The sequence below is a fragment of the Euleptes europaea genome, chromosome 15 (genome assembly GCF_029931775.1).
Source record: "Euleptes europaea isolate rEulEur1 chromosome 15, rEulEur1.hap1, whole genome shotgun sequence".
Lineage (NCBI taxonomy): Eukaryota > Metazoa > Chordata > Lepidosauria > Squamata > Sphaerodactylidae > Euleptes > Euleptes europaea.
Genome location: NC_079326.1, coordinates 10,300,927 through 10,313,498, shown reverse-complemented (window position 1 = coordinate 10,313,498; position 12,572 = coordinate 10,300,927). Strand labels below are relative to the sequence as shown.

Sequence of the window (12,572 nt, the reverse complement as noted above, 5' to 3'; positions counted from 1 at the left end):
CTGCAGGCTCACCAGAAGAAGAAGGGTTGGTTTTTATATGCCAACTTTCTCTACCACTTAAGGGAGACTCAAACCCTTCCCTTCCCCTCCCCACAACAGACACCCTGGGAGGTGAGTGAGGCTGAGAAAGTGTGACTAGTCCAAGCAAGGTCACTTAGCTTTGTGCCTCTATTGAAGAAAAACAACCAATCTACCTTTCTGTAAATAATAAACTTCAATTTATTTTCATAATTATAAAATCAGCTACAGCCTCTAAGCCTCTTAATTTCATCTGGGGGGAGGAAATGGAAGCTTTCTCCACACAAACAAAGGTGACAACGTGTGGGGTTTAAGAAATATTAAAACCCCCTCACAGTTATTGGTAACAGAAGAAAAATTTGTGAGGATTCAAAAGAGAAGCAGGACCCTCACAACATCCCTTGACGCCGATCACCTCCGTCAGATATTTTTTTTAAGTCAAGGACTCTGCCACCATCCTGGAGGAGTCAAGCCTCTCACTTGTCAAGGGACAATGTGATAGAGAGCCCATCTTCGACTCTGAGGGGGAGCCCAAGCTGATAATGTACTTGACTACATCCCAAGCTGATACTGTACTCGACCACGTGTCAAAGAACAAACTCAAGATGGTCCTCCACCTGAGCCTAGATGTTCTCCCAAGGGTGCTTTCTGCTTTTCATATTTCTCAGGAAATAGTCTTCCCGGTGTTCTTTCCCTCTCCCAACTCAGACAGAGAATGAGCACTATACACTTAGATTTAAGAAAGTCACTACTGTTTTATTTAGATCATACCGTACCCTTCCGTAAGGAAGACAATTTATTAATATGGTTTTCTTGTCCCTTACGGCAGGGGTGTCGAACTCATTTGTGAGGAGGCCGCATATAACATAAATATTGCTTGGTCGGGCCGACTATGTGTACCAAATCAATCAATAAATAAATGCATACATACCATAAAATGCCTGTGTCTTCTATAAAGTTAGGCTCTCTAGTACCTCGCATTTCTTTATTGTTCACATTTTCAACGGGGTGATGGTGGCTGCCTTGGCTGGTGAGCCCACAGCTGACTCGCCAGCCCAGAACTGGACTAGGGGGTGGCTGCCTTGGCCAGCGTGGTGTAGTGGTTAAGAGCAGTGGCATCTGATCTGGAGAACCAGATTTGATTCCCCACTCCTCCACGAGCGGCGGAGGCTAATCTAATGAACTGGATTTGTTTCCCCACTCCTACACACGAAGCCAGCTAAGTGACCTTGCTTGGACTAGTCACACTTTCTCAGCCTCACTCACCTCCCAGGGTGTCTGTTGTGGGGAGGGGAAGGGAAGGTGATTGTAAGCCGGTTTGAGTCTCCCTTAAGTAGTGGAGAAAGTCGGCATATAAAAACCAATTCTTCTTCTTCTGGTGAGCCTGCGGCTGGCTCGCCAGCCCAGATCTGGACAGGGTGGTGGTGGCTGGGTGAATACAATAAAAGAATAAAAAAAGAGGGGGAGGGAGAAAAAAACAAAGAGGGATGGGGGGGTAGGTGGCTGGGCTCGCAGGGCATTGCAGCCCGGTTGTGCATAGAAGGGGATGGGGGTGGCTGGATGGGGGCACGCCAGGCCACTCTGGCCTAGCTGCGCTCAGGAAAGAAGGGGCGGGGTGGGTGGTCGCATGGGGCCGCTCAAGGCTCGCAGTGCCCAAGCGAGGCGGGGTGGAGAGGGTGAGTGCGCTGGGCCACTCAGCCCTCGCTGCACCCGGGCTTACGGGGTTGCCATACGGGATCAACTATGACAGGGGTCGCAAAAGGTCCTTGTTTCGGCCGCTGCCGCCTTCCCTCCTCTGTCTCTATGGGCGACCGGAGCTGGGCGACCTTTCACCCCCCCACCTCCTCCTCCTCCTGTTGGCTCGGCCTGGCCCCGGGCGGGGAAGGCGACGATGCTTCCTGGGCCAGGACCGAGCTCGCTTCGCCCTCCCCGCGCCTCAGACTGAGAGTTTGGAGCCGGTCTGGCGCATCGCCTTCCCGCCCCCAGTGCAGGCCGCATCTTGCCCGTCCGAGATCTTGCGGGGGAACTTCCAGGGCGAGGGGCGGATTTCGCACCTTAATCACCGGCCCACTTGGAAGGGGTAAACTCTCCTCCTCGCCGCCTTCCTCCTCCTCGTCCCCCTCAGGCGGCACCCAAAACTCCAGCTCCAGGCTGCCTTTCTTCCCCAGTTCCTTCCTTCTCTTTCCTTTCCCCTTCCTTCCTTTCTCTGTCCCTCCCTCCACTCTTCCTCCCTTCCTCCCGTCCATCCTTTCTCCCCCAGTTCCTTCCTTCTCTTTCCTTTCCCCCTTCCTTTCTTTCTGTCCCTCCCCCACTTTTCCTTCCTTCCATCCTTCCTCCCTTCCATCCTTTCTTCCCCAGTTCCTTCCTTCTTTCCCCCTTCCTTCCTTTCTCTCTGTCCCTCCCCCACTCTTCCTTTCATCCTCCCTCCCTTTCATCCTTTCTTCCCCAGTTCCTTCCTTCTTTCCTTTCCCAGTTCCTTCCTTCCTTTCTGTCCCTCCCCCACTCTTCCTTCCCCAGTTCCTTCCTTCCCCAGTTCCTTCCTTCTCTTTCCTTTCCCCCTTCCTTGCTTCCTCTCTGTCCCTCCCCCCTCCTTCCATCCTTCCTCCCTTTCATCCTTTCTTCCCCAGTTCCTTCCTTCTCTTTCCTTTCCCAGTTCCTTCCTTCCTTCCTCTTTCTTTCTCCATCCCTCCCCCTTTCTTTCTTCCTTCTTTCCTTTCCCAGTTCCTTCCTTCCTTCCTCCACCCTCCCTTCCTCTACTAGCGTTTGCTGTTCTTTCCCTTTTCAGTTCTACATATTCATGCCATCAATCTTTTTCAAGCATGAACCTTCTGAAGAGTAAATTGAGAAGTCGACTTTTTGATGAGAACCTGGAATCGTGCCTAAAATTAAAAACAACAACATACAAACCTGATTTACCCAAACTTTCCAAGGAGATGAAAGGCCATTGTTCACATTAAGAGTTTGTCCGTCATTGTCATGATTTAATTTTATGGACACCTTACTCACAATTTAATTTGTATCAATAAATAAGATGATCAAGTATGATCTCAAGTTGTATTCAGTGCACCTATAGTTTAATTAAGACTTAAAACTTTAATTAAAGTTTATTCAGTTAATAAACAGCGTACCTACCTATATAGTTTAAGAAATTTGGCTCTCGAAAGAAATCTCAACGGTTGCACTGTTGCTAGCTGCCTCTCTTGACTAATAAGTTTGCCCACCCCTGGGCTAGACTGCCACCCGACGGGGTTCCTACCGGAATAAACGGCGTGGCTTCGAAAAATGCCCCTGGGGCGCGCTTCCATCCCCCCCCCCCCAGTAGACACGACCAAACCCCCAAACGCCCCCGAGAGGCCCTGCGCCCTTTTGCTCGCCGTCACCGCGGGGCGTGGAGCAGGCGGCCTTTGGGCGAGGCCCCCTCTGCTCCCGTGGCCACTCCTGGAGCGGCGCTCCTGCTCCCCCCCCCGCCCGGCAGGCCGTCCAAGGCGGGGGGGGGGCGGCGGCTGACCTCAGCGCCTGGGAGCGGCCGGGCGGCGGGTCACGCGGCCGGCCCATAAAAGCGCGCCCGGCCTCGTCCCCCCCCCGACTCGGCGCGGCGGCGCGGGGCTTGCGGGGGTCCGGCTGGCTGGCTGGCTGGCTGGCGTCGAGGGAGGCGCGACCATGCTGTTTTGGCACACGCAGCCGGAGCACTACAACCAGCACCCGCCGGGCAGCTACCTGCGGTGAGGGAGGCCGGCAGGGGCCCGGCCCGAGCGGCCGGACAGGCGTGGCGGGGCCCCCCCAGGAGCGAGGGGACCGGCCGGAGAGGAGGAGCGGGGCGTTTGGGCGCGCGGGGAGGCCGGAGGGGGCGGCCGGGGCCCTTCGGCCAAACGGCGGGGGGGGGGGTCTGCGGCGCAGGGGGGAGAGGGGGGGGCTGTGGGCCGCTTCCCGCTCAACGGCGGAGGAAGCCTTGCAGCAAAGTGCGGCGCTTCTGGCGCGGATTGTCCGTGCGCACGGCCGCTGGAGCCTCGTTTCTTCCCTGTTCCAGCCAGGATGCGGCCAGGATCGAACGCGCGGACGTTCTTGGAACGTTCCAGCCAGGATCGAACGCGCGGACGTTCTTGGAACGTTCCAGCCAGGATCGAACGCACGGACGTTCTCCGAACGTTCGGAGAACGTCCGCGCGTTCGATCCTGGCTGGAACGTTCTAAGACCGTCCGCGCTTTCGATCCTGCCTGGAACGTTCGAAGAACGTTCCGTGCGTTCGATCCTGGCTGGAACGTTCGGAGAACGTCCGCGCGTTCGATCCTGGCCGGATCCTGGCTGGAACAGGGAAGGAAGGAGGCTCCAGCGGCCGCGCGCTTTCGCCCAATGGAGGCGTGGCGTGGATTGATCGAGAGCGATTCGGAGGCCGGCAGCTCTCGGATCGCGCGCGGAGCCCTTCTCGCAAGGGTCTCCACCACCTTGTCGATGCCCTTTTCTTCCGAGGAGGGTTCAAGGGCCGGAGGCTGGGGATCAGGTGGGACGCCGTGCGCAGACTCGGGTCGCCCACCTGCGGAGATGGTTTCAGGAGGGTGGCGGTCTGCAGTAGGTAGAGCTGGACCCCAAGTGCGGCAGCGTCGTCGAGACTGGCCAGATCTTCAGGGTGGAAACTTTCGAGAGTCAAGTTTCTGATTACCTTTTCAGTTTAAGGGATCTGACCAGCATTAATACAGCCAAAAATGACTTCTTTTTTAAATCTAGCATGAGGATGAAAATCGCAGATCTTCACAGTACTGCAATAATTTCTGTTTGTTACTTCAGGGAATATTCCCCCCCCCCTCCAGTGTAGACTACCTGTTACGGCATCCAAACTGATTTAGCTAAGGGAAAGTAATATCTCACACATACAGTGTCATTCAGCCCTGAGACTGTATCTTCCATTGTTTTTATTTTTCTGGTTGCCTTTTTCTGGTTGAAGGGAGCTGTGCCACCCCAAACCGTGCATACCCTGAGAATCTTGTTGGTCTCTATTCCATGTACATGGAATTAGGGTAGTCCAGTGGCATGAAGACTAACAAAATGTATTGCAGTAGACGTTTTTGTAAATCCGGGTGCATTCGTTTGAAGAAGTGAGCTCTGCTTTACCAAAGCTTATGATGCTGGAATACATTTTGTAGACCTTTGAATTCACGTTGGACTTCTGTTTTATTTTGTTGCTGCAGACCAACCCGGCTACTTTTCTCTTATTATCAAAACTGAATATGCATTTTCCAAACTTTATCAACACACATGTAAAGGAGAGTTTAGCCTGTTTTTAATGACTGAATCCATAACTAGAATAGTAGGGGTTCCAGATTAAGACAAAGAGTAAAGATATAATGATGCTGAGTAGAGGTCCAATGAAACCCTTGTTGGTTATGAATAAGCTGGTTTGCCCACTGCAATGGAAGATGGTCCCCTTTGGAACATTTTTATGTAGCTGGCATAGATTTTGCGGTGGCTTTCAATCACCTGCTCTTTTTGGGGGGTGGGGGGACAATCCGGTTTAGGCTTTGTCATGTGCTGAGCATAGGTGGAGCATTTGCAGGATCCCTAACAAGAAGCATCCTTAGTTGCCACAAGTGCAACAGAAACGGGTGCTGTCTCTGGGTGACTAACAGTAACTCCTCTCTGCTCCTCAGTGTCTGTATGGTCACCCAGCAACAACTTTGGGGAAGTGGGTTTAAATGGGGCAAAACTGCAGGGGAGAAGGATTGAATGAACCTTCTGCCAGTATTGCTGCTTCAGCCAAATTCATAGCCTCTTTCCCCCAACTCACAAAACTATTTTAAAGTAAAAATAAAAACAATGGAAGATACAGTCTCAGGGCTGAATGACACTGTATGTGTGAGATATTACTTTCCCTTAGCTAAATCAGTTTGGATGCCGTAACAGGTAGTCTACACTGGAGGGGGGGGGGATATTCCCTAAGTAACAAACAGAAATTATTGCGGTACTGTGAAGATCTGCGGTTTTCATCCTCATGCTAGATTGAAAAAAGAAGTCATTTTTGGCTGTATTAATGCTGGTCAGATTCCATAAATTGAAAAGGTAATCAGAAACTGTTTATGGCAAGATTGTTTCTCCCTAAATTAATTTCTTTTCCCTAAATCAATTTCTTTTCAGCAGGTTTGCAATCACAGCAAGGGTCATAGAATCACAAAAATTGGAAAGGAGCACCAGGGTCTCAAACTCTATTAGTTCTGTAAGGCAGCGGCTAGATCTGGATACCTTTATACATGGTCTAAAATCATATAAACTGCACAATGCAGGAAATTCACAACTACTCCCCCCCCACACACCCTGTGACCCCTGCTCCATGCTCAGAAGATGGGAAAAATCAAACAAAAACCCTTCAGGATCCCTGGCCAAACTGGCTTGCCAGAAAATTGCTTTCTGGCCCCAAAGTGGCAATTGGCATTTCCCTGGGAATGTAAGAAAGGGCCACGAGAGCCAAGCACCACGAGAACCAAACCTTTCCTTCCCTCCCTCTCATGACCTGCCTCAGTTCACAGAGTCAGCATTGCTGTCAGATCTAGCCTCTATTTAAAAACCTCCAAAGAAGGGGAGCCCACCACCTCCTGAGGAAGCCTGTTCCACTGAGGAACTGCTTTAACCATTAGGAAGTTCTTCCTAATGTTTAGCCAAAAACTCTTTTGATTTAATTTCAACCCGTTGGTTCTGGTCCACCCATCTGGGGCAGTGGTCGGCAAACTCATTAGTCAACAGAGCCAAATATCAAGAGTACAACGATTGAGATTTCTTTTGAGAGCCAAATTTCTTAAACTTAAGGGGGGGGAGGTGTCAGGAGGGGGCTTAGTCCCGGCCGCTGGGAGGGTCTCTGCCCGGGAGGATGTTGGGGCTGAGACAGTTTCTTCTGCCTCAGACCAGTCCGAGGGGGAGTCAGAGCTCGACTCTCCCTCGCACATCACCAGGTTGCTGCAGGACACACCTTGCAGGCAGCCTCTGGCTTCTCTCCTCCCCGGCGGTTAGACTTCTCTGGCCTTATATACCCTCAGCTGTTGGGCGGGGCCGTAACCTCTTGCCCGGACCCTCAAATCGGCTGTGGTGGCAACGCCGCCCCCTCCGCTTCTTCCTCCGTCTCCCTGGATCCCTGTAGGGAAGACAGACAGGTTGGGATCAGCTTGGCGAGGTGTCAGGAAGGTGAGGGGGCATGAGGGAGACCCGGGACGGGGGGTGGGGTCCCCGTCTCGGGACAAAGCTCCTCCCAGCCTCCGCCCCTAGCCCTCCCCCGGAAGTCCATATAAGGGCTCGAGGAAGCCTCCCAGCCCCGAGACGCAGGGCGAGGGGCGCGTCTATTCCCCGCCCTGGCTTGCCCGCACATCAGCTGGGGAGCAGAGAGGTCCGCTACAGCTGGCGCCCCGTTGCAGCAGGGTAGGGGCGCGCTGCTCCGCCTATTTCTGCAGTGGGACGTTGGCGCACTGCTCCGGCGGCGGCTCTCGTGGGGCGGTGGCGCGCTGCTCTGGCTGCGGCGGTCGGACTCTCCCCTTTCCTTCTGGCTCCAAGGGCCGCTGGGGAGAGAGACAGGCCCGTTGGTGCCGCCCTGGATGAGATGCCGGTGAGTGAGGGGGCAGAGCCGCACTCAAGGGGCCAAAGAGCCGCATGCGGCTCGCGAGCCGCAGTTTGCCGACCACTGATCTGGGGCAATAGAAGACAACTCTGCACCATCTGCAAAGCACTGACAAATATCTTTCAGACAGTGAGAACATTAGTTCTGTAAGGGAATGTTACATGTATATGATTCCTACCCCAGTTCATTTGGATTATTCATTCATTTTACATGGCTTGTTTTACTTTTATCCTGCCTTATATCCATCCTGCCTTATATCCACACTAGCCACTTTTATTTTACTTTAAACAAAGGAAGACAATGTAAACTTTTCCTGTACATGTGCAGACTATCCCAACTCATTGTAATAAAAAGCTGTATTTATGTATTTTTTATTTACATTAATTGGCATTCATTAATACTACTAGAACTTCCAAATGGCTAACTAGCACTCTTTTATTGTTGAACACCACCTCTCTTTGCTTCAGACCTCACATATTTATACCTTCACAGATAATTCCCACAGATTCTACACATGGAGGCCCATTTCTCACTAGGAGGAAAACTGTATGGCTGGAGGGAGATTTAACCCTTTCCCCACCCCTGGAGCTACTAAAACCTTTTCCTAGGTGTTTTTTTTTTAATGTTTCCTCCTGCAAGGCAAAGGTTTTTTTTAAATCCACACTTTCAAAATGTATAAAAAGGGCATCGATAATCCTGTTCATAATAATGAGGTCATATATATGATGCAGTTCAAATAGTCAGTGCTGCATATATTCTAAATAACTTCTGTGATTGGAATAATTCTGTAGTAGGTTTTTTTTAACACTACTGTGCTTATTTCTTAAATTCTTGGCTTTATATATTGTCTGGCATTTTGCTTAGAAAACAAGTAGAGAATGTAAATGTTCTCTGTGGATGGAATTATCTAGATGAGTGAAAAAACTGGGGCTCTGTATTTGTCAACGTGGATTTAAATTATTTACGCTTTGATTAAAATAGATGAGTGGCTTGTATGCTTAGCCTTGATTTTCAGTGGGGCTGGAATGGGTGACTTTCTTCACTGTTGGTGGAAGTGAGGATATTAGTTCAGTCTCAAATTCTTCTGAATATTCAGTGGTTGTGGTTAACATGTTTTCGTTTCATGTGGTTAGCCTTGCAATGATTTCTAAATTGTAACAAAATATTGCCTTTTCAAATGCTATCAGCTCAGTTCTCTTGAAAGTGAAATTTTGGAATAAGTATTTGAAAACAGTATCATTGGCTTTTAAAAAAAATTAAGCTTGCTACATATGTTAAGTTTAATAGAAGTTGATTTTTAATCTGGTGCTTTAATCATAATTTACTGCGAATAGGTTGCCAGCTCCGGGTTGGGAAATACCTGGAGATTTTTGGGGCTGCTCCTGAGGAGGACGGGGTTTGGGGAGGGGAGGGACTTCAATGCCAGAGAGTCCAGTTGCCAAAGCAGCCATTTTTCCCAAGTTAACTGATCTGTATCGGCTGGAGATCATTTGTAATAGCAGATCTCCAGCTAGTATCTGGAGGTTGGTAACCCTAACTGTGAATATCCCCCTCCTCCGATATTTTGGGATTAATCTTCTTCACCTCAGAGAAGTCACAAGATAGTCTATTATTTAAGTTTCTTATAGTCTGCCCTTCTCACTGAGACCCTGGATCAGATAAGGCAAACTGGATCTCAGCTGCTAGACTTTGCTGTCAAGTCTGGAATTAACCTGGCTGTGTCTGTTGGTTGGTTGGCTTCTCTAGCTTTTCAGGTAGCCATCGAGGGCAGTTTCCCTAAGGCTGTGATTTTAAACACATTAACTAGGAAATATGTCCCATTTTGCTCAGTGAAATATACTTCTGAGTAAGTATTGTGCTGCATATATAATTTGCCCTAGCACTTCCTGTGTGGCTTCTCATCCTTGATTCTTCTGCAATTTGTATATATAACACTTTTTATTCTAGATAAAATGGATGTTCATATGAAGTGATTTTTTAAATGCAAATTTAGCCCTGCATGTTCTGGTTTAATATATTCCTACCATTGTAGACTTTCATACGGCCTCTTTAAGCTGAGGTTGTATTTAACCCCATATCAGTGGTGGAGAAAGGAAGAGTAAGTAGCCTTAGTCAGTTCAGCTAAGGTATCCTTAGAACAACTTAGTGAATCTTCTTGGAGGACCCCTACAATTTTAAAACCTGGCTCCTTGGGTTGGGGCAGGGGGGAAAGCATGCTTGTGATCTATTGAATTAATTGCTAGGTTGGAATTATAGAATTGGAAGGGGCAATACAGGCCATCTAGTCCAACCCCCCCCCCCCCCCGCTCAATGCAGGATCTGCCTACAGCATCCCTGACAAGTGTTCATCCAGCCGCTGCTTGAAGACTGCCAGAGAGGAGGAGCTCACCACCTCCTTAGAGGTGCAGTCGCACCTTAGCGACCAATAAGATTTTCAGAATATAAACTTACAAGAGTCATACCTTGAAATTCTTGTTGGTCTCTAAGGTGCTACTGGACTCAAATTTAACTATTCTGCTGCAGACCAGCACAACTGCCCTCTGAAACTGTTGATTTTTTTTTTAATTTTGTGAATTCTTCATCAAGTTGGTAACATGCTAGAACTTGTCTGGTTTAAAAGACAATCTAATTAATTCCAGTGGGTTAGGCAAAGCCAAGCCACTGAGAGAATCAACCCACTTGGACAGTTGAAAGACAAATAAGCAGTTAAATGTAATATTGGGTAAAGGTGGTTTCAGCTGCAAAATGTTGCTGCCATTCTCTTGTGGGCCTTGAGCTGCAGACAGCATATTGCACATTTGTTCTATGCTTTTAAAATTTGCCATCTGTTTGACCCTTGAAGCCATTGGGTTCAGAAGATCTAACAGAACTCCCTGCATGATCTTCCAATGACCTGCCAGTGAGGCTTTGGTCCTGGTTTCATTTTGGATAGCAGGTTATTACCCACCTGAAGCAAGGCTTTTTTCCCAGTAGTTGTCTGAACATTTTGGAACTGTCTTCCCCAAGATGCTCACATCTGTCTCTTTGGTCTTTGTGGGGGCAGCTGAGCTTTTTGCTGACTTTTTTTTTTTTTTTTTTACATAACGCTTGCTGGTTTATTTTTTGTGCTTTTGTTTATGGTATTGATAGTAATTGTGACAGGATTTTGTCCCAATGTTGTGGAAGCTTGACCATATAAATGTTGTAAAATAATATGAAATAAAATTCTATATGTTTGTTTATATTGTCTATTTTGTGTATATAAATCTCTTATCATCGGGGCAGTGGTGATATGTTTTCCACTAACAGAGCAGTCTTGTATATGCAGTTCTCTCTAGTAGTAATTTGAGTTGCACATCAGCAGTAAGATAGGCCACAAGCGATTGTGGCTTGGCTCCATCTGCCTGTGGATTACAATTTTTCTGCCCCCCCTCCCCAGCAACCTGCAACTCTGTTTCTGGGGCTCTGCTGTTCCCCAGGAATAGGATTTGGGGGGACATAAGGGGCTGTTGTGGGAGGAGGGAGGCAAGGAAATCACCCCCTGCAAGTAGAAATCCTTGCCCTCCAGGAAATGCTAGCTGGGATCCAAGCCCATGTAGATTCTTCTACCTCACAGCGCTGAAGGTTGACTTCCAAGGATCGGACTTTGCTATTTATTTAGCACTCATGATGACGCCTATAACCCAGTACAGTCCTAAATCACAACATGGCTGTTACATCCTCTGGGCTCTCCAAAACCATATTGCTGGTAGGGTTTCAAGGTCCAGGAGCTGAGGAAACTCTTGCTCTCTTCTGGAATTGGGAAGAGAGTATTCAAGCACTATACATTGCGACATGGTAGCAGCTCTGCGATGGGAAATGCTACATTTTGTAAAACTCAATTCTGTGCCTCTTTGTCGTCTCTGGATCTGGCAGGCCTAGCTACCAGCTATTGCAGGTATGGAAGAAAATTAATAAGTGGCATTAACACTAGGTTAAAGGGGGTCCTCTACATGGTTTTGCAGAGATTATAGTTGTTTGGTTTATGTTGTCACAGACGATGTAAACTTTCCCTTGATAATGACAACCTTGATTGTAGTTCTGTTAATTTTTAATTTGTCTCTGTGAATCCCTTTTTTGTCTATAATTAGCAGCTATTTATAGATTACCCATGGGTCAATAGCAAGAGATACAGAATGCCAATGTGGTATAATGGTTTAGGCATCTAGAACTAGGAAGTGTGTGTGTGTAAAGTGCCGTCAAGTCACAGCCGACTTATGGTGACCCTTTTTTGGGGTTTTCATGGCAAGAGACTAACAGAGGTGGTTTGCCAGTGCCTTCCTCTGCACAGCAACCCTGGTATTCCTTGGTGGTTTCCCATCCAAATACTAACCAGGGCCGACCCTGCTTAGCTTCTGAGATCTGACGAGATCAGGCTAGCCTGGGCCATCCAGGTCAGGGTAGAACTAGGAAGACCACCGTTCAAAAACCATATATGCTGCCCTGATGCCCTTGGATGAAAGTCAGGATAAAAATGCATGACAAATAAATAGATACATTCAAGACTTAAACAAATGCTCGTACAAAACCACCCAGTGAGCTTCTTGTCAGAGTGGGGATTTGAACCCGAGTCTCCCAGATCCTAGTCTTAACACCTTAACCCAGGGGTGTCGAACTCATTTGTTATGAGGGCCGCTTATGATATAAATGTCACTTGGTCAGACTGGCCAGATAAGAGCTCTCAAGGGGCCGGATCCGGCCCACGGGTATTATGTTTGATACCCTGCTCTAACCATTATGCCTCTCTTTGGGAACTGTAAAAACAGCGGCATGAGAATTGTAGTTGGAAAGTGTTGAGTGAGCATTCCAGGATTTTAAGCAGCTGTCTTGAGGCACTGGTTCAAGCATCTGATCGGAACCAAATTGTAAAGATCTGAATGGAGAGTTGGAAAGGTCAAGGCTAGGCCTGCTATACTAGGGTTTTTTTTAACCTGTGTTGTCATTT

The 12,572-nt window shown here is 48.6% G+C and overlaps 1 protein-coding gene across 1 annotated transcript in view; it reads left to right on the top strand.

Moving 5' to 3' along the window:
• The first annotated feature begins 3,678 nt into the window (after positions 1-3,678).
• Positions 3,679-12,572, top strand: part of TFCP2L1 (transcription factor CP2 like 1) — a 65,033-nt gene continuing 56,139 nt past the window's right edge. The window contains exon 1 of the mRNA XM_056861150.1: positions 3,679-3,740. Coding sequence (XP_056717128.1) covers positions 3,679-3,740 — 62 coding nt within the window. The remainder of the gene's footprint in view (positions 3,741-12,572) is intronic.